This window comes from Gorilla gorilla, chromosome 4, assembly GCF_029281585.2.
Source record: "Gorilla gorilla gorilla isolate KB3781 chromosome 4, NHGRI_mGorGor1-v2.1_pri, whole genome shotgun sequence".
Taxonomy (NCBI): Eukaryota; Metazoa; Chordata; class Mammalia; order Primates; family Hominidae; genus Gorilla; species Gorilla gorilla.
Window position 1 is genome coordinate 61672842 of NC_073228.2, and position 16091 is coordinate 61688932.

The 16091-nt window shown below is 37.8% G+C and overlaps 1 protein-coding gene across 12 annotated transcripts in view; it reads left to right on the forward strand.

The window, feature by feature from the left end:
- NF1 (neurofibromin 1) overlaps nucleotides 1-15557 on the forward strand; it is a 260201-nt gene extending 244644 nt beyond the window's left edge. For 8 of the 12 annotated variants that reach the window (XM_055388560.2, XM_055388563.2, XM_055388561.2 and 5 more), the window contains 2 exons: nucleotides 5120-5173; nucleotides 11903-15557. In XM_055388560.2, the coding sequence (XP_055244535.1) occupies nucleotides 5120-5173; nucleotides 11903-12045 (197 nt within the window). In that variant the 3' untranslated portion in view covers nucleotides 12046-15557. The remainder of the gene's footprint in view (nucleotides 1-5119; nucleotides 5174-11902) is intronic. The other 4 variants (XM_031010600.3, XM_031010601.3, XM_055388558.2 and 1 more) reach the window with 1 other exon arrangement.
- The last annotated feature ends 534 nt before the right edge of the window (nucleotides 15558-16091 follow it).

Consider the following 16091-nt stretch of genomic DNA (forward strand, 5'->3'; position numbering starts at 1 on the left):
GCCAGCAGTCAGTGTGTTAATAAATACCCCAGGCGATTCTTACACGCACTAGAATTGGAGAAGCACTGCCCTGGGGTCTGCTTCTGGTCTTGCCCATTATCAGCATTTCAGCTGTGAAGGCCAGGGCAAAACTTAAAATTTACTTTTTTTACAGATACTGCAGCCACTGAATTCCTTCCTGCTTCCCCGCTGATAAACCCTTTAGCATTTTGGAGCTAGGGAACCATACAGGTAATTTAGTTTTAGGCTCACAATATTGTGTACACTGGGGAGACTGAGTTTTAGAAGAGCTGGGTTAACTGCTTTATACAGTTCTTATCTAGAACCAAGGCCAGGCCCTTTTGTACTACATTCATTGCCTTCCATGGCTGTCGTCTGTTTGATTATCTACTTTCCCTTCTCCTTCTTTATTTCCTTGTTTTTGTTTGTTTATTGCTAATTCATTACTTCTGTCTGCCTTGCCTTAAGCCCACCAGTTCTTTTTTTTCTGTTGGACTATTTTCTGGGGTATTGAACAAAAGCTGAAAAGTTTTTAAAAGTCTGCTTCATCTTAACCAAGCTTTTGCCTTTTGGGCTACTAAACTGGTGTTAAACATGTCAAAAATGGTTAGTTTTTTTATTGACTTTTTTTTACCCAGTCTAATTGTAGGGAAATTTCTGCCTATCTTTGCCCACTAATGGAGACAATAAAATAATCTGGATGAGAATAAAGAACCATTACAGGTTTCTCTGCTATTTGATTAGTTGCATATGTCCAGTGTTGATTGGCTATTTGCCAAATCATTTGCTTTGGTGAAACAGTCTTACTCTACAACCTTTTACTTAGAATTGTTTATTAAAATCAGAATAGGTTTTATGGCTTTGGTTCAAGTTTCAAACTAATGGTGTCACCTCCATTAGCTCTCCAAAGATGGTGCCTTTATTCAGGCTGGAAATCTCTGACTATACACAGAAGAGATGAGGAGGTTTAAAAGTAATAGAATTAAGTGGTATCGTGGTGTTCAACTCTTCCTGTCACTCAATTGTGTGTCATTGGTTTGACAGTTTATTTTACTACATGTTTTCAGAGAAAGGGTTTATCTTTTCAAAAGTAACCTTACTCTCCCACAAAACCCATTTGTATCTCTAAATTACAGGCTCATGTTCACAAAAGGATCCCAATTTATATGCCCAATCACTGAGTTTTTGTCGTTGGCTCTTACAGAATAACTCTTAATGGTAAGAGTTGATCTTTTGTTTATAATTAGGTATATTGCTTCATATCTTCAGCTCCATGTAATCTTATATCCTTATCTCTCTCTTTTTTTTTTTTTTTTTTTTTTTTTGAGACAGAGTCTCACTCTGTCGCCGAGGCTGGAGTCAGTGGTGCGATCTCGACTCACTGCAACCTCTGCCTCCCAGGTTCATGCCATTCTTCTGCCTCAGCCTCCCGAGTAGCTGGGACTACAGGCGCCCGCCACCACACCTGGCTAATTTTTTGTATTTTTAGTAGAGATGGGGTTTTATGGTGTTAGCCAGGATGATCTCGATCTCCTGACCTCGTGATCCACCCACTTCAGCCTCCCAAAGTGCTGGGATTACAGGCGTGAGCCACTGCGCCCAGCCCTTTTTTTTTTCCCCCCCCTTTGGAGACAGTGTCTCGCTCAGTAGCCCAGGCTGGAGTGCAGTGGCGCAGTCTTGGCTCACTGCAACCTCTGCCTCCTTGGTTCAAGCGATTCCCCTGCCTCAGCCTCCCTAGTAGCTGGAATTACAAGTGCACGCCACCACGCCTGGCTAATTATTGTATTTTTAGTAGAAACGGGGTTTCCCCATGTTGACCAGGCTGGTCTCGAACTCCTGACCTCAGGTGATCCACCCATCTCAGCCTCCCAAAGTGCTGGGATTACAGGCTTGAGCCACGGCGCTCAGCCATCTCATTTCTTTATGGCGCTGAGTTTGCTTATATCAAAAAACCAAAAGAAAGTTGTCCAGATTCCTAACTCAGTCTGGCGTTTCAACTTTGCTGTTTAGCTGTATAGAAACCAAAACATTTCCTTATCTCCATTCCCAGCAGCCAAGTCTCAAGCAGTAGTATTTAAAGAAGTTCTCTGTCATTCCCCGATATGGAGCATAAGTTTGATTTACCATCAAATTACCCAACATCAACCTATACTTAGTGAACTGAGATTTAAACAGATAAAGGTTCCATTGCCCTATTTCAAAAAGCAAATGTTGCCGATCTGCACGCATTCAATCCTTTGCTGCAAATGTTTCATGTCAATGCAAAACTCTTCATTCTAGATCTTTGATGTTTAGCAGGATCAGCTACTGAGCTGTATTTTCTTTTGTCCAACATTTTCTACTAGCAAATCAACAAAATAAGAGATTCATGAACCTCTCCTCCTCCCCCTCCTGCCCCAGCGTTAGGTCTTACTTAAATAAAACATTTGGGCAGTATTTCGTTAGTTACCAGCTTTGAGGAGAAGTGGTAGTCACTTACATAAAGCAATTGTCTCTGAAAATGCATTCTTCTTGACAAATTAGCATAGCCTAATTCTCCATCCTAAGGGGGACTGTTTTACAAGTCCACATATAAAAGTACCTAAATGGTTGTCTTCTGAATCCCTCCCTAGTAGAAATTGAATTTGGCATCAGTGGAGCCAGTGACTGTACCTGGGATTCAGTGCATATAGAATTGCATTGACTGTGACCCTTTAGGCAAATGGACGTAAGACTTTGGCTCTTAGGATTTTCCCAAACACCAATAAAAGCATCTTGAAGAGAATCCATTTACTTTATGGTATATAAGGATATTTCAGGTTTGATATTATGATCCTTATTAGGTCCAGTCTAGCTGAGCTGGACATGAATTGAAGAACCAGAATTAGAACTAGAAAATGAAACCCAGGCTGAGTGCGGTGGCTCACGCCTGTAATCCTAACACTTTTGGGAGGCCGAGGCAGGTGGATTGCTTGAGACCAGCCTGGGCAACATGACGAAATCCCATCTCTACAAAAATAGAAAAATTAGCCAGGCGTAGTGGCATGCATTTGTAGTCCCAGCTACTTGGGAGGCTGGGGTGGGAGGATCACCTGAGCCGGAGAGGTCAAGGCTGTGGTGAGCTGTGATCATGCCACTGCACTCCAGTCAGGGATTGAGAACCTATCTCAAAAAAAAAAAAAAAAAAAGAAGGAAAGAAAGAAAATGAATTAATAGGATCCATTTCCAAAGCATTAAAATTTAATATATACTTTATCAGGGTCTTCTGATATTCTTCAGAGGAGAATTGTTGTAATTTAATTCAATAAACATTTGAATACCTGTTTTGTAGGTGTATGTTAGGTATGTATTAGAATCCTTGATCACCAGAGACTTGACGGTTTTTGCCTTGAAAGTTATTTCCTTCCCATCCATGTTGTTTAACAAATTCTAAGTGTGCACTATTTTTTTTTATTTTAAATACAAGATTAATACTATAGTGCGCTGTAGAAAATACCAAAATTCCAGATATTTATCCTATATATATGTATTGTTTACTATATGCAAGGGGCTCTTAGACCCCAGGGGAGCAGAGGGGCTGCCAGGGCATGATACCTGCCTTCAATATATTTCAGATCAGAACGGGCAGTAGAATGTACATAGATAACTATTTTGACCTCTATTGTGATACCTGTCATGTTGTACCTTGTACTGTATAGTATTCTGATAGTCCAAAGGGACATTTGTGTGGAAGGATCATGTAATAATTATGGCAAAAGTTTTATAACACATTTTTCACCTCAAAAATGTTTTTAAACAAAACAAGTAAATTCGTGATCTATTTAATTTTTTTTTTTTTTTTTTTTTTTTTTTTGAGATGGAGTCTTGCTCTGTCACCCAGGCTGGAGTGCAGTGGCACGATCTCAGCTCTGGCACGATCTCAGCTCACTGCAACCTCCGCCTCCCAGGTTCAAGCAATTCTCCTGCCTCAGCCTGCCGAGTAGCTGGCACTACAGGCACCCACTACCACGCCTGGCTAATTTTTGTATTTTTGGTGGAGACGGGGTTTCACCATATTGGCCATGCTGGTCTCGAACTCCTGACCTTGTGATCCTCCCACCTCCACCTCCCAAAGTGCTGGGATTACAGGCATGAGCCACCGCACCTGGCCTAAAATTTTTTTTTACTAGGAAAAAGGCTTTAACTTTTTTTTGTTTGATTAGCTCATTTTACTGTTAGTATTGGTGCGTGAATTTTTTAGAACAAAGACATACTTAGTTCATCGTTACTTTAGACTCCCTTCTTCCATTTTTATTTCTGGGCTTCGTCCAAGACTACCAGTCATTCTCTCACTTTGCTTCTGTAATGTAGACCTTCTTCCTGAGAAGCTGGCTAGATCAGGTAGTGATCATAACATTCCTAAACCAATAGTGCTGATAGCTCTGTGTACGGAGGGATATTTCATCCAAACCATTGCTCTAAACTTAGACTTGGCTCGGAGTCAGTAATACTTCTGTTTACTAGGTTTGAAATATCTCCCTCTTAGCTGGGCACAGTGGCACATGCTTGTGGTCCCAGCTACTAGGGAGGCTGAGGTGGGAGGATTGCTTGAGCCCAAGAGTTCAAGTCCGGCCTGGGCAACATCATGAGACCCTCGTCTTTTAAAAGAAGGAAAAGAAATATCTCCCTTTTAGAAGAAACCTAAAAGTCTCTATTTTGAGGCCACTTAAGATCTCTGAAATGATTTTAATGTTTTAGAGAATTGTTTATGGTATTACCTGACCTTTTTTTCTTGATTTGTTTTCTTTTTCTTTGTTATTATCCTATGTTTAAGGGAGAAAAATAATTTTAAATTGAGCGATTTCTTGGTATAATTCTTGCTAATTTTTAAATCTAATTTTTAGCTTAATTCTTAATTTAAACTAAAATTCTTAATTTTAATATAAGTGGTAAAAAAATACATCTACAAAGTTGTAAGTTCTATCATTTATTTACCAACTGTAATATTTAGGAAATTAATGGTCAGAATTCAATAATTAAAACCAGATTCCTTCTGAAAACCAAGGAGCATTATAATTATCTAGTATCTAATTGTATTTCACCCTTTTTTTAATCTTATGAACATCACTTACTTGCTTTTTTTCTTCCATTCTTTGTAAAGCTTCTCTGCCTTGCTCTAAATCAGCAGTTTTCATGCAGCTGTTCCCTCATCAAGGTACTCTTTATTTTCATCATCTTTGCACGAAAATACTGCTTACCCCACACTCATCCTGGGCACATAGCATGAGACTTTACTCACCGGTCCCTGTAAGCTCAGTCTGCCTTAGGCACTTTAGGAACTTGTAAAGCCACCACTTTATAAGGTCTTGGTACTTAACAGGAATTGCACGGCCAGTGTGTGGCCTGTCTTGTTTAAGGAGCTGCTAATACCCACCCTGAACAATGAAGATGCAATCCCATACCTGGACTAACAAAGGCAGGTTAATAAGAAACTCAAGAGAGAGTTAATAGAGAAAGAGCAGAATACGTGGTTTGATGAAGTTTTTTTAGCTTAGAAAATAACTTGTTTTCCCCAAATAGAAAGCCAACCCCAGTGTTTCCTCAGAAATTAAAGCTGGCTGTCTATTCAATCACCTGTGGTTAAAAAAAGGAATATGGCCAGGTGCGATGGCTCACGCCTATAATCACAGCACTTTGGGAGGCCAAGGTGGGCGGATCACTTGAGTCCAGGAGTTCAAAACCAGCCTGGGTAACGTGGCAAAACCCTCTTTCTACAAAAAATACAAAAAGCTATTCACAGGACTGAGGTGGGGAGGTTGAGGCTTTGGTGAGCTGAGATTGCGCCACTGCACTCCAGCCTGAGTGACAGAGCAATAGTCTGTCTCACAAAAAAATTAAAAAAAAAAAATATGGTCATTAGTTAGCTATAAGGACTAATAAGAAAAAATTTGACACATTTATGTCTAATTTATAAAAGATGCCTTTTCTTTTATTCACCTGTAATTAATATACAAAAAGATTACACCCAAACAGAAAAAGAAGTGCTAGCAGTTGGTGAACGTCATTTTTAAAAATTCTTTTTTCTTTTTGAGACGGAGTCTCTCTCTGTTGCCCAGGCTGGAGTACAGTGGTGTGATCTCAGCTTATTGCAACCTCCGCCTCCCCAGTTCAAGCGATTCTCCTGCCTCAGCCTCCTGAGTAGCTGGAATTACAGGCATGTTCGACCAAGCCTGGCTAATTTTTTTTTGTATTTTCAGTAGAGACGAGGTTTCACCATTTTGGCCAGGCTGGTCTCGAACTCCTGACCTCAAAGATCTGCCTGCCTTGGCCTCCCAAAATGTTGGGATTACAGGCATGAGCCACAACGCCAGGCCAAAAATTCTTATAGTTACAATTTTTTATATTTAGCTCAAAATAAAAATATTTCTAAGTATATATTTAATACGCCTCCATGAATGTATTTACTGTAGCTTAAAAATAGGCTGTAGCTACCTAAGAAGATTTATTCTATTTTGTGCTTATTTATATTATTAGCTTCACTCATTTTACAAATTCTAGCATAAAATTAAAGTCCTAGTATTTGTTCTAAAACTCCTTTGTATCACCTGGTCTTTTACTTCAGATATTAGGAGCATCTTAATTTGTGGAGTAATTATTTTATCTGTGTGCAAAAATTCTTCACATAGATTATTTTGTCTAACAACCCTTTGAAATAGACAAGTCTGCTGTTATCCTTAATTGCCAGATTAAGAATTACAACTAAATAAGAATACTGATCCAAACAAGTCTCAAACGTAGGTCTTCTGACATGTTTGACTTCTCCTGTATGTAATAAGAGTTTTCTAATAAGTTTGCCATATTGTATATGAAGTAAACTAAATGCAGAGTAAGGTAACCTACTAGTGCTCCTGCACAGGTGGCAGGAGATTTCAGTTATTAATAGTCTGTCATTTTTGTAGTATAACTTCTCACAAATTACCTAACCCATTTTTCCTTAGCTTTTCAAGAGTTAAAAGCGATTCTGTTGTTTTATTATTTCATGATACTATTATAACTGATTATTTCAGTTTGGGAAACCAAAAGTGTTTTTTAAAAATGGGTGACTAAAAAATTGTCAGGCTGGAGCTACATCACTAGTTGTAAAAATACACAAACCTTGATACCTGCCTTCAAGGAACTCATGTTCTAGCAGGGAAGATAGACACCTAACTTAAATAACAATAATGTAATCTAATCCTTTTCCCCAGCTACTCAAATTCACTAAATTTTGGCCAATAACACCTTCTAGTTAGGATTTTGTCTTTATCTGGAACCACCACAATTTATTGAAACATAGTACTGCTGATACACTGCTGTACAGAATGTCCAGCTGTTTCTGCTCTGCATGTTTGTAACTGGCTGCATGTTTGACCACAGCATATCTGTGGGGTCATTTAAGCTAGCAAATCAGGACCACAGAAGTTTTAGCTTTATTTCCTTTGTGTGGTAGCCTCTGGGTTTCTGTCAGTCACTTTGTAGTTTTGTCTGTTTGTGTCCACCAAAGGCCAGAAAGGAGAGCCAATGCTTTAGGGGCAAAAGAGATACCAGAATACAAAACTTTAAAGGGGTTTTGATGAAAAGAAGTGCAGCACCAAGGCCTTCTCACTAACTTAAAATATGGCATATAGCAATACAGGATGTGTTCTGTCTGCATTGGAGTGGTCTGTCGGATAATCTGAGAGTTTTTCCTATGGGATATTGAGGTGAAATCCTTCACCAGTTCCTAGAGAGATTTCTAGATTTAATTTTAGAGGATAAAAAGAAAGAATGCTGCCAAAATTCTTAGAAGTGAGAATTATGCTGAGAAACTTAAATGCCAGAACTAGATACTATGATCATTCTGTTTCATACTACCTTGGCTTTTTCAAGATATATTTTGGTGTAAACGTAATGCATTTTAATTGTTTTTTTTTAAATGACTTTCCAAGATTTTTGTTAGTTTCTCCTTTGATCCTTACAGTAAAACATCTTTGCTGTGAAGTTGAACTTAGGAATCACAGTCACACCACATTTACCTATGTGTGATTTATACAGTTGGGTCACTAAGTAGGAAGAAAACATACATTCCAAAAACAAGAATTTAGATGAAAAATGAATTTGAGAATAGAAGTAGAATATCAACTTTTGACATAGTGTTGAAGCTTTTGGTTATGAGGGATGGGGCTGACAAGTCACTCGTACTTTTACATTTTTAATTAATGTGCTCATTAGGAAAAAAATTGGAAAATTCAGAAAAATAAAAGGAAAAAGTTACCCACAATCCTATCATTCTAAGATAGATAACCACTGTTTATTAACATTTTGGTGCATTTCCTTCCAGTTTCTTTTCTTTATATACTTGAGGTCATAGTATGTGAACAACTTTATAGCTTGTTTTGTACCCTCAACATTTAACAGGAGATAAATAAGGCCTTTAAAATTATTTGAGGTTTGACGGTTATTTGCTTCACAAAACAGAAAGTGGAATGTTCTTAGCACTTTTTTGAAGATACCTTCATCCTAGTGACTTCATCTACATTACTACAATTTATGTAATTGTAATTCTCAGGAATAACACTGTGCCCAAACAGAAGCATTGCCACCCATGTCATGACTGTTTTCCCCTCAGAGTAGGCCATGGTCTAGTAGTAGCAAGACACACAAGAACGAGCCCCAGGGTAGCAGATTGCTGACAGAGAGTCACAGGGCCTTCCTGGTGGTCATCCATGCTTCATGCCCCTCCTGCATGCGGGCCAGCTCCAAGTTGTTTCAAACCTTTGTCTTTTTAAGGTCCTAGTTTTGCCTGAATCTTATTTTCTATTAAAGAAACAACTCAGAATTACTGGACTTGAAACTTGTAGGCCAAATGCAAATTTAAGGAAATGGAAGGTCAAATACGCTGACAAATTCATAATTTTAAGTGGAGGATGCCAAAGGGAAAAAAAAAGTTCTATCTTTTCAACTAAAAATATTATACCACTCTCTGGAGATCAGGGATTGCATGCTTTGGGGCTCTGAATTACAGGTATCTAGCTATCACATTTTAAAATGGAAGCGTTTAGTTCATTCAGTATTAATTGAAAATAATTTTTCAATGTATTGAAAAAATAACTAGATTTTACAGGAAAACAAAAATGAATAATAATGATCTTTAGCCTTCTAAGTGCCTTTACTTAGTAGAGGAAGATGGATCTACAAGTTGTAGAATCATAGGCAAGTTAATTTAAAAGCAAGGAAGGAGAAAGTAGTTCTGGCAAGAGACAGAATAATGCATCATGAAGGAAAAGGATATGAGAAAAAAAAATATGGGTTGAATTTTATCTTGTAGAGATAGGCGAGACAATTAAAAGAGCCTACACAAACATACATCCCAAAGAAGCTCAAGGCACATTCCAGAGATCATGAGCAGCTTTCTTTCAGTTTTGTTATTTCTTTTGTAAATAGCTCTGGAGAGAATGCAAATAAATATACAGAAGAGAATTTAAATAGACCGGAATTCTGTTACCCAGAGAAAAGTTCCATGAATGTTGCTAGTCATCTTTCTATGCATATGATTAGATTAGATTAGATTAGAACATGACTAGCCTTAAAAAATTTAATAAAGGTTTTAAAAAAGATTTGAATAGAACAGATTTTCAGTGGTGGTTCAGCTATGCTCACCTCCTGGAGAAATGTCGCTGGTGTTTTTCCTTGCACTCATATGCCTGATGCAGTGCACATGTTCATAAACAGTCACTGACAAATGGCCATGTTCCTTTGACAGCAGTTCAGATTTTCAAGACAGCAAATCTCTGTTGAGCACGTGTAAACCAGGCCATGTGCTTACAGATGCCTGATACTTTTGAGTCGAATTCAGAGCTGAATCCAAATGAAAGATGAGTGGCTCCTAGAGAGAGGTCATCCCAAGTTCATTTCCTGTTCATGAGCCAACAGATAACTAACTGGGTAGATCTATGTACATTTTCTGTAACATAATGAATACTTCTTGACTTGAAATATTACTTTTTGTCAAAAAATGGAAATTTTTCCATTCTAAGATTTAAAATTTCAATATATAAAGAAGAATAAAGTACAAATTAGCTGAAATCTTGCCATACAGAGGTAAAATATATTTTTTAGTCCTTTGGCTTCTGACAGAGATAAAATATTTTGGCAGATGTTTACCCAGCCCTACGCCCTCTCCCCGCAGTGTGTGGGTGTTTTTTTCCTACTCCAAAAATTGTGGTCATCTTTTTGTATCAGTAAATATCAATCAGTAATGTACATTTTGATACAAATTACTAAAACGTTCTGCAGCTGTTTGCTTTCCCACCAAAACTTATGCCAGCAGTAAGTATAATCAGTCTAATTTTGGGGGTAAATTTTATTGATGTTTAACAGAAAAGTTCACAAATTGCAAGTTTTCAGCTTAGTGAACTTTTAAAATGTAAACACACTTGAAAATCCATCATCTACATCAAGAAACAGAACATTACCAGCATCCCAAGAAGCCATCCTCATGCCCCCTTAAGTCACTACTTCCACAAGGGTGACCACAGTCCTGTTACCCAATTTGTAATCTTTCCTAATGTGATAGATAAAAATCTTATTTTAGTTTCTGGTTACTTTTCTGAAGTTACTGCTTAGATTATTTATAATATTAATTGGGGTGGGGTGCAGTGGCTCATGCTTGTAATCCCAGAACTTTGAGAGGCCAAGATGGAAGGATTGCTTGAGACCAGGAGTTCAAGACCAGCCTTGGCAACATAGTGAGACTCTGTCTCTAGACAGAATTTTAAAATTAGCTGGGCATGGTGGCATGCACCTGTAGTCCTAGCTGTTTGGGAGGCTGAGGCGAGAGGATAGCTTGAGCCTGGAAGTTCAAGGTTATAGTGAGCTATGATCACACCACTGCACTGCAGCCTGTGCAACAGGGCAAGACCCTGTCTCTAAATAAATAATCAATCATTGTTAGGCCCAGGTTTTGGAGGTTTAATCTCCTCCTCAAGAGAAATAAATGGCATCTGTTTAAGGTTGCAGAATGTGAAATGACTTGGCATAGCTGAAAAGAAGCAAAGATTCTACAGTATGACCTTTGTGATATATTATTTTCTCAGTAAATAGTTTCTTTGGGATAGGCACTGTGATTAAAAAAATAAAAGCATCTTGAGTTTTCTTTGAAGTGACAAATTTGCTGGAAAGATCAGTACTTTCTGCTGCTGGAGAGTACATTCTGTTTATAAACATGAATGAGGATGTGAATAAGGCTAGAAGATGACCTCTGCTGGAAGTTTCTGGTATGATTTGGAGGAAGGAGCACTAGTCTTCCCTGGTGGCTGCTAGCCTTTCATTTAGTTCAAGCCTGCCAGCCTCTAGCTTTTCCTTGCAACTTGTCTTTTCATTTTTCTTGTGCTATTTTCTGCTATGATAGCAAACTTTGCATAACAAAATGTGAAGTTTTCCATGTGACATTAACTTAGTAAACATTTTAGCAATTGACTATTAAAATGAAATGTGCATAAACAATTTGCCAGGTTGTATCTTATCACAAATATAGTCATGTGCTGCATAACAACATTGCAGTCAACAACAGAACACATATAGACAGTGGTCCCGAAAGATTATAATACTGTATTTTTACTGTACCTTTTCTGTGTTAGATATACAAATAGTTAGCATTGTGTTACAACTACATAAAGTACACAATATGGTAACCTGCTGTACAGGTTTGTAGCCTGGGAGAAACGGGCTATACCATATAGCCTTGGTGTGTAGTAGGCTATGCTATCTAAGTTCACGTAAGTACACTCCACAATATTTGCACAGACAAAATCGCCTAATGATCGTTTCCTAGAATGTGTCCCCGTTGTTAAGCGACACATGACTGTAATGACATTCAGTCCTGGAAGGAAAAGAAGAAGTAACTGGCTGTTCTCTTTTTCTCCAGGAATCGACAAGGAGAACGTTGAACTCTCCCCTACCACTGGCCACTGTAACAGTGGACGAACTCGCCACGGATCCGCAAGCCAAGTGCAGAAGCAAAGAAGCGCTGGCAGTTTCAAACGTAATAGCATTAAGAAGATCGTGTGAAGCTTGCTTGCTTTCTTTTTTAAAATCAACTTAACATGGGCTCTTCACTAGTGACCCCTTCCCTGTCCTTGCCCTTTCCCCCCATGTTGTAATGCTGCACTTCCTGTTTTATAATGAACCCATCCGGTTTGCCATGTTGCCAGATGATCAACTCTTTGAAGCCTTGCCTAAATTTAATGCTGCCTTTTCTTTAACTTTTTTTCTTCTACTTTTGGCGTGTATCTGGTATATGTAAGTGTTCAGAACAACTGCAAAGAAAGTGGGAGGTCAGGAAACTTTTAACTGAGAACATCTCAATTGTAAGAGTAAGAGAGGATGAATTCTTGAATACTGCTACTACTGGCCAGCGATGAAAGCCATTTGCACAGAGCTCTGCCTTCTGTGGTTTTCCCTTCTTCATCCCACACAGTAAAGTGTTAGTCCTATTTATACATTTTTCAAGATACAAGTTTATGAGAGAAATAATATTATAACCCCAGTATGTTTAATCTTTTAGCTGTGGACTTTTTTTTTAACCTTACAAAACTGAAAGAACCATAGAGGTCAAGCCTCAGTGACTTGACACCATAAAGCCACAGACAAGGTACTTGGGGGGGAGGGCAGGGAAATTTCATATTTTATAGTGGATTCTTAAGAAATACTAACACTTGAGTATTAGCAATAATTACAGGAAAATAAGTGCGACCACATATATCTTAACATTACTGAATTAAAACTATGGCTTCTAAGTCCTTATCCAAACTCAGTCATCCAAACTAGTTTATTTTTTTCTCCAGTTGATTATCTTTTAATTTTTAATTTTGCTAAAGGTGGTTTTTTTGTTTTGTTTTTTGTAAACCAAAACTATACTAAGTATAGTAATTATATATATTTTTTTTCCCCTCCCCCTCTTCTTTCCTAACTAATTCTGAGCAGGGTAATCAGTGAACAAAGTGTTGAAAATTGTTCCCAGAAGGTAATTTTCATAGATGTTTGCATTAGCTCCATAGCAAAATGGAATGGTACGTGACATTTAGGGTAGCTGATATTTTTATTTTGTTAAATAATTTCCAAGAATAGAGTATGGTGTATATTATAAATTTCTTTGATAAGATGTATTTTGAATGTCTTTTAATCTTCCTCCTCCTCTCCAAAAAAATCAGAAACCTCTTTAAGAAAACATGTAGGTTATATATGCTAGAATTGCATTTAATCACTGTGAAAAGACTGGTCAGCCTGCATTAGTATGACAGTAGGGGGGCTGTTAGAGTTGCTGCTATATTGGTGGTATGGATTATCATGGCATTGGAATTTTCATAGTAATGCAGATCCAATTTCTTTGTGGTACCTGCAGTTTACAAAATAATTTGACTTCAGTGAGCATATTGGTATCTGGATGTTCCAATTTAGAACTAAACCATATTTATTACAAAAAGATATTAATCCCTCTACTCCCAGGTTCCCTTTATATGTTAAGATATAATGGCTTTGAGAGGGGGAAAAAATAAACCTAGGGGAGAGGGGAGTTTCCTGTAGTGCTGTTTCATTAGAGGATTTCAGTAAATTAAATTCCACAGCTAATTCAATAAATAATGGTACATTTAAGTGTTCTGATTTTAATAATACAATACATTTCACATTTATCCACACAGTAACAATGTAATATGTTAATGTAAATAAAATTGGTTTTGATACTCAGAAATAACAAGAATTTAATTTTTTTAATTTGTTTACAGTCCTGGGAAAAGTAAGAATTATTTGCCAAAATAAGAGGAAAGAAAACCTTAGTATTATTAATGAGTTTACCATAGAATTGTTGGAAATACTGAAGACAGGTGCAATTTACTAAACTTTTGTTTTTAAACTATTGTAGAGGCTGCATTAGAAGAAAATGTTTATAATGACAGAGCAACTATGACTATATAAAACTGAAATTAGAACTGTGTTTAGAAATAGATCAGTAACCCAGTGCCAAGGATGCCAAGCTGCCACCATGGTCTTGGCTCTCCCACAACCCAGTGTTTCTGGGGTAAGTTTCACAGTTTCTAGGCCCTGGAATAGCAGGCAGTGTAAGCCTTTGATAACTTTAGTTCAATGTTTTTCTTGTTTTTGTTTGTTGGTTTGCTGCATATGATAGTGGGTGTTATGCTATTTTGCTCTTCCCATCAGAATAAAGAAACTTCCAGAGGTTTACTGTTAAAAATACTGATATTTCCATAAACAAGTTTACCAAGGTGTAGTATTTCATACCGCCTGAAATGATCAGCATTGGCACAAATCAAAATTGAGCCGCCTTTGAAATGCAAAAATACCTTTGACTAGTAAGTACATCCTAGGAGTTTGAAAACTTAACTAAGGTTTAAAATTTACCTTGTTTAAAGAACTTCTGACTTTTGAGGAAAATCTAGCTTTCCAATGTACATGAGATAAACCTCTCACCACTATGTGTCCCTTGAGAAATGCAACACTTTTTTAGTCTTCATACTTGTAATCTATAAAAGAAATTCTGAAGTTTAGACCAAGTTGCCCATTTTTGCGTAATTGACATAAGTTCTGTTAAAAATATTATAAGTAATTCGTTTCGGTTTGTAGATGTTTCCCCTGACTTGTTAAAGAGGAAACCAGGAACTCAGTCATGTTTTTGTCCTGGATAATCTACCTGTTATGCCAGTACTCCCATCCGAGGGGCATGCCCTTAGTTGCCCAGATGGAGATGCAGTTCAGTAGATTTGGGGCAAAGTGGCTACAGCTCTGTCTTCCATTCACTCAACACCTGTTCATGACTGAGCCAGGTGCCCAGGACACATCCTAAACAGTCAGCTTCTATCCTGTGTCCTAGTCGGGGAGACAGAGTGCCAGCCAGCAACCCTCCCAGGTTTGTAGGTTTTAGGGCTTTTCAGTTTTGTTTGGGTTTTTTGTTTTTTGTTTTTGTTTCTACATCCTTCCCCGACTCCCAGGCATAATGAGGCATGTCTTACTCAATGTTATGCAATGGATTTAGGCAAAAATTCATTCTTAGTGTCAGCCATACAATTTTTTTTAATGCAGTATATTCACCTGTAAATAGTTTGTGTAAAATTTGACAAAAAAAAGTATATTTACTATACTGTAAATACATGTGATGATATATTGTATTATTTTGCTTTTTTGTAAAGCAGTTAGTTGCTGCACATGGATAACAACAAAAATTTGATTATTCTCATGTTAGTATTGTTAACTTCTTTTTGCGACTGCGTTACATCATTTAAAGAAAATGCTGTGTATTGTAAACTTAAATTGTATATGATAACTTACTGTCCTTTCCATCCGGGCCTAAACTTTGGCAGTTCCTTTGTCTACAACCTTGTTAATACTGTAAACAGTTGTACGCCAGCAGGAAAAATACTGCCCAACAGACAAAATTGATCATTGTAGGGGAAAATCATAGAAATCCATTTCAGATCTTTATTGTTCCTCACCCCATTTTCCTCCTTGTGTATGTACTTCCCCCACCCCCCTTTTTTTAAGTAAAATGTAAATTCAATCTGCTCTAAGATATGAGGAGTTATTTAATTTCTTCAGATGTATCGAGCTCTGTTTTCTTCCCCCGAGTCCTCCCAATCTTTTGAAACATTAAGGCCATTTTCCTTAAGGATGTTTTTGGCTCTCCTACTCCCCATGAGAAAGATCTTTCCATTTCCAGAACTTCTCCACACTAAAAGTGAAATATTTTTGTGAAATGCTTTTTTAGGGCCTGCCAAACTCAGGTGAGTCTGTTCTCTGGGACAAGCTGGCTTCTCTTAAAATGAAGCCAGTCAGAAATGTCAGGGCATCCCAAGATTGACCAGTCAGAGGGCAGTTCTCTCCAACTTTTCAGCTTTCCCACTATAGAATCTTCTGTGACACTACACGTGTATACAATGTAAACCACCTCCCCTGGCTCAGCTGCCCCGTGTTAACTATTTTACTTACTTGATTATGTGGGGTGCCTCCCCCAATCAGTGGAGAAAGAACACAGCCCAGACCCAGTGGACAGGACAGAGCTATCCTCAGAAGGGTAACAGTGTCTGATATTGAACAAAGGACTA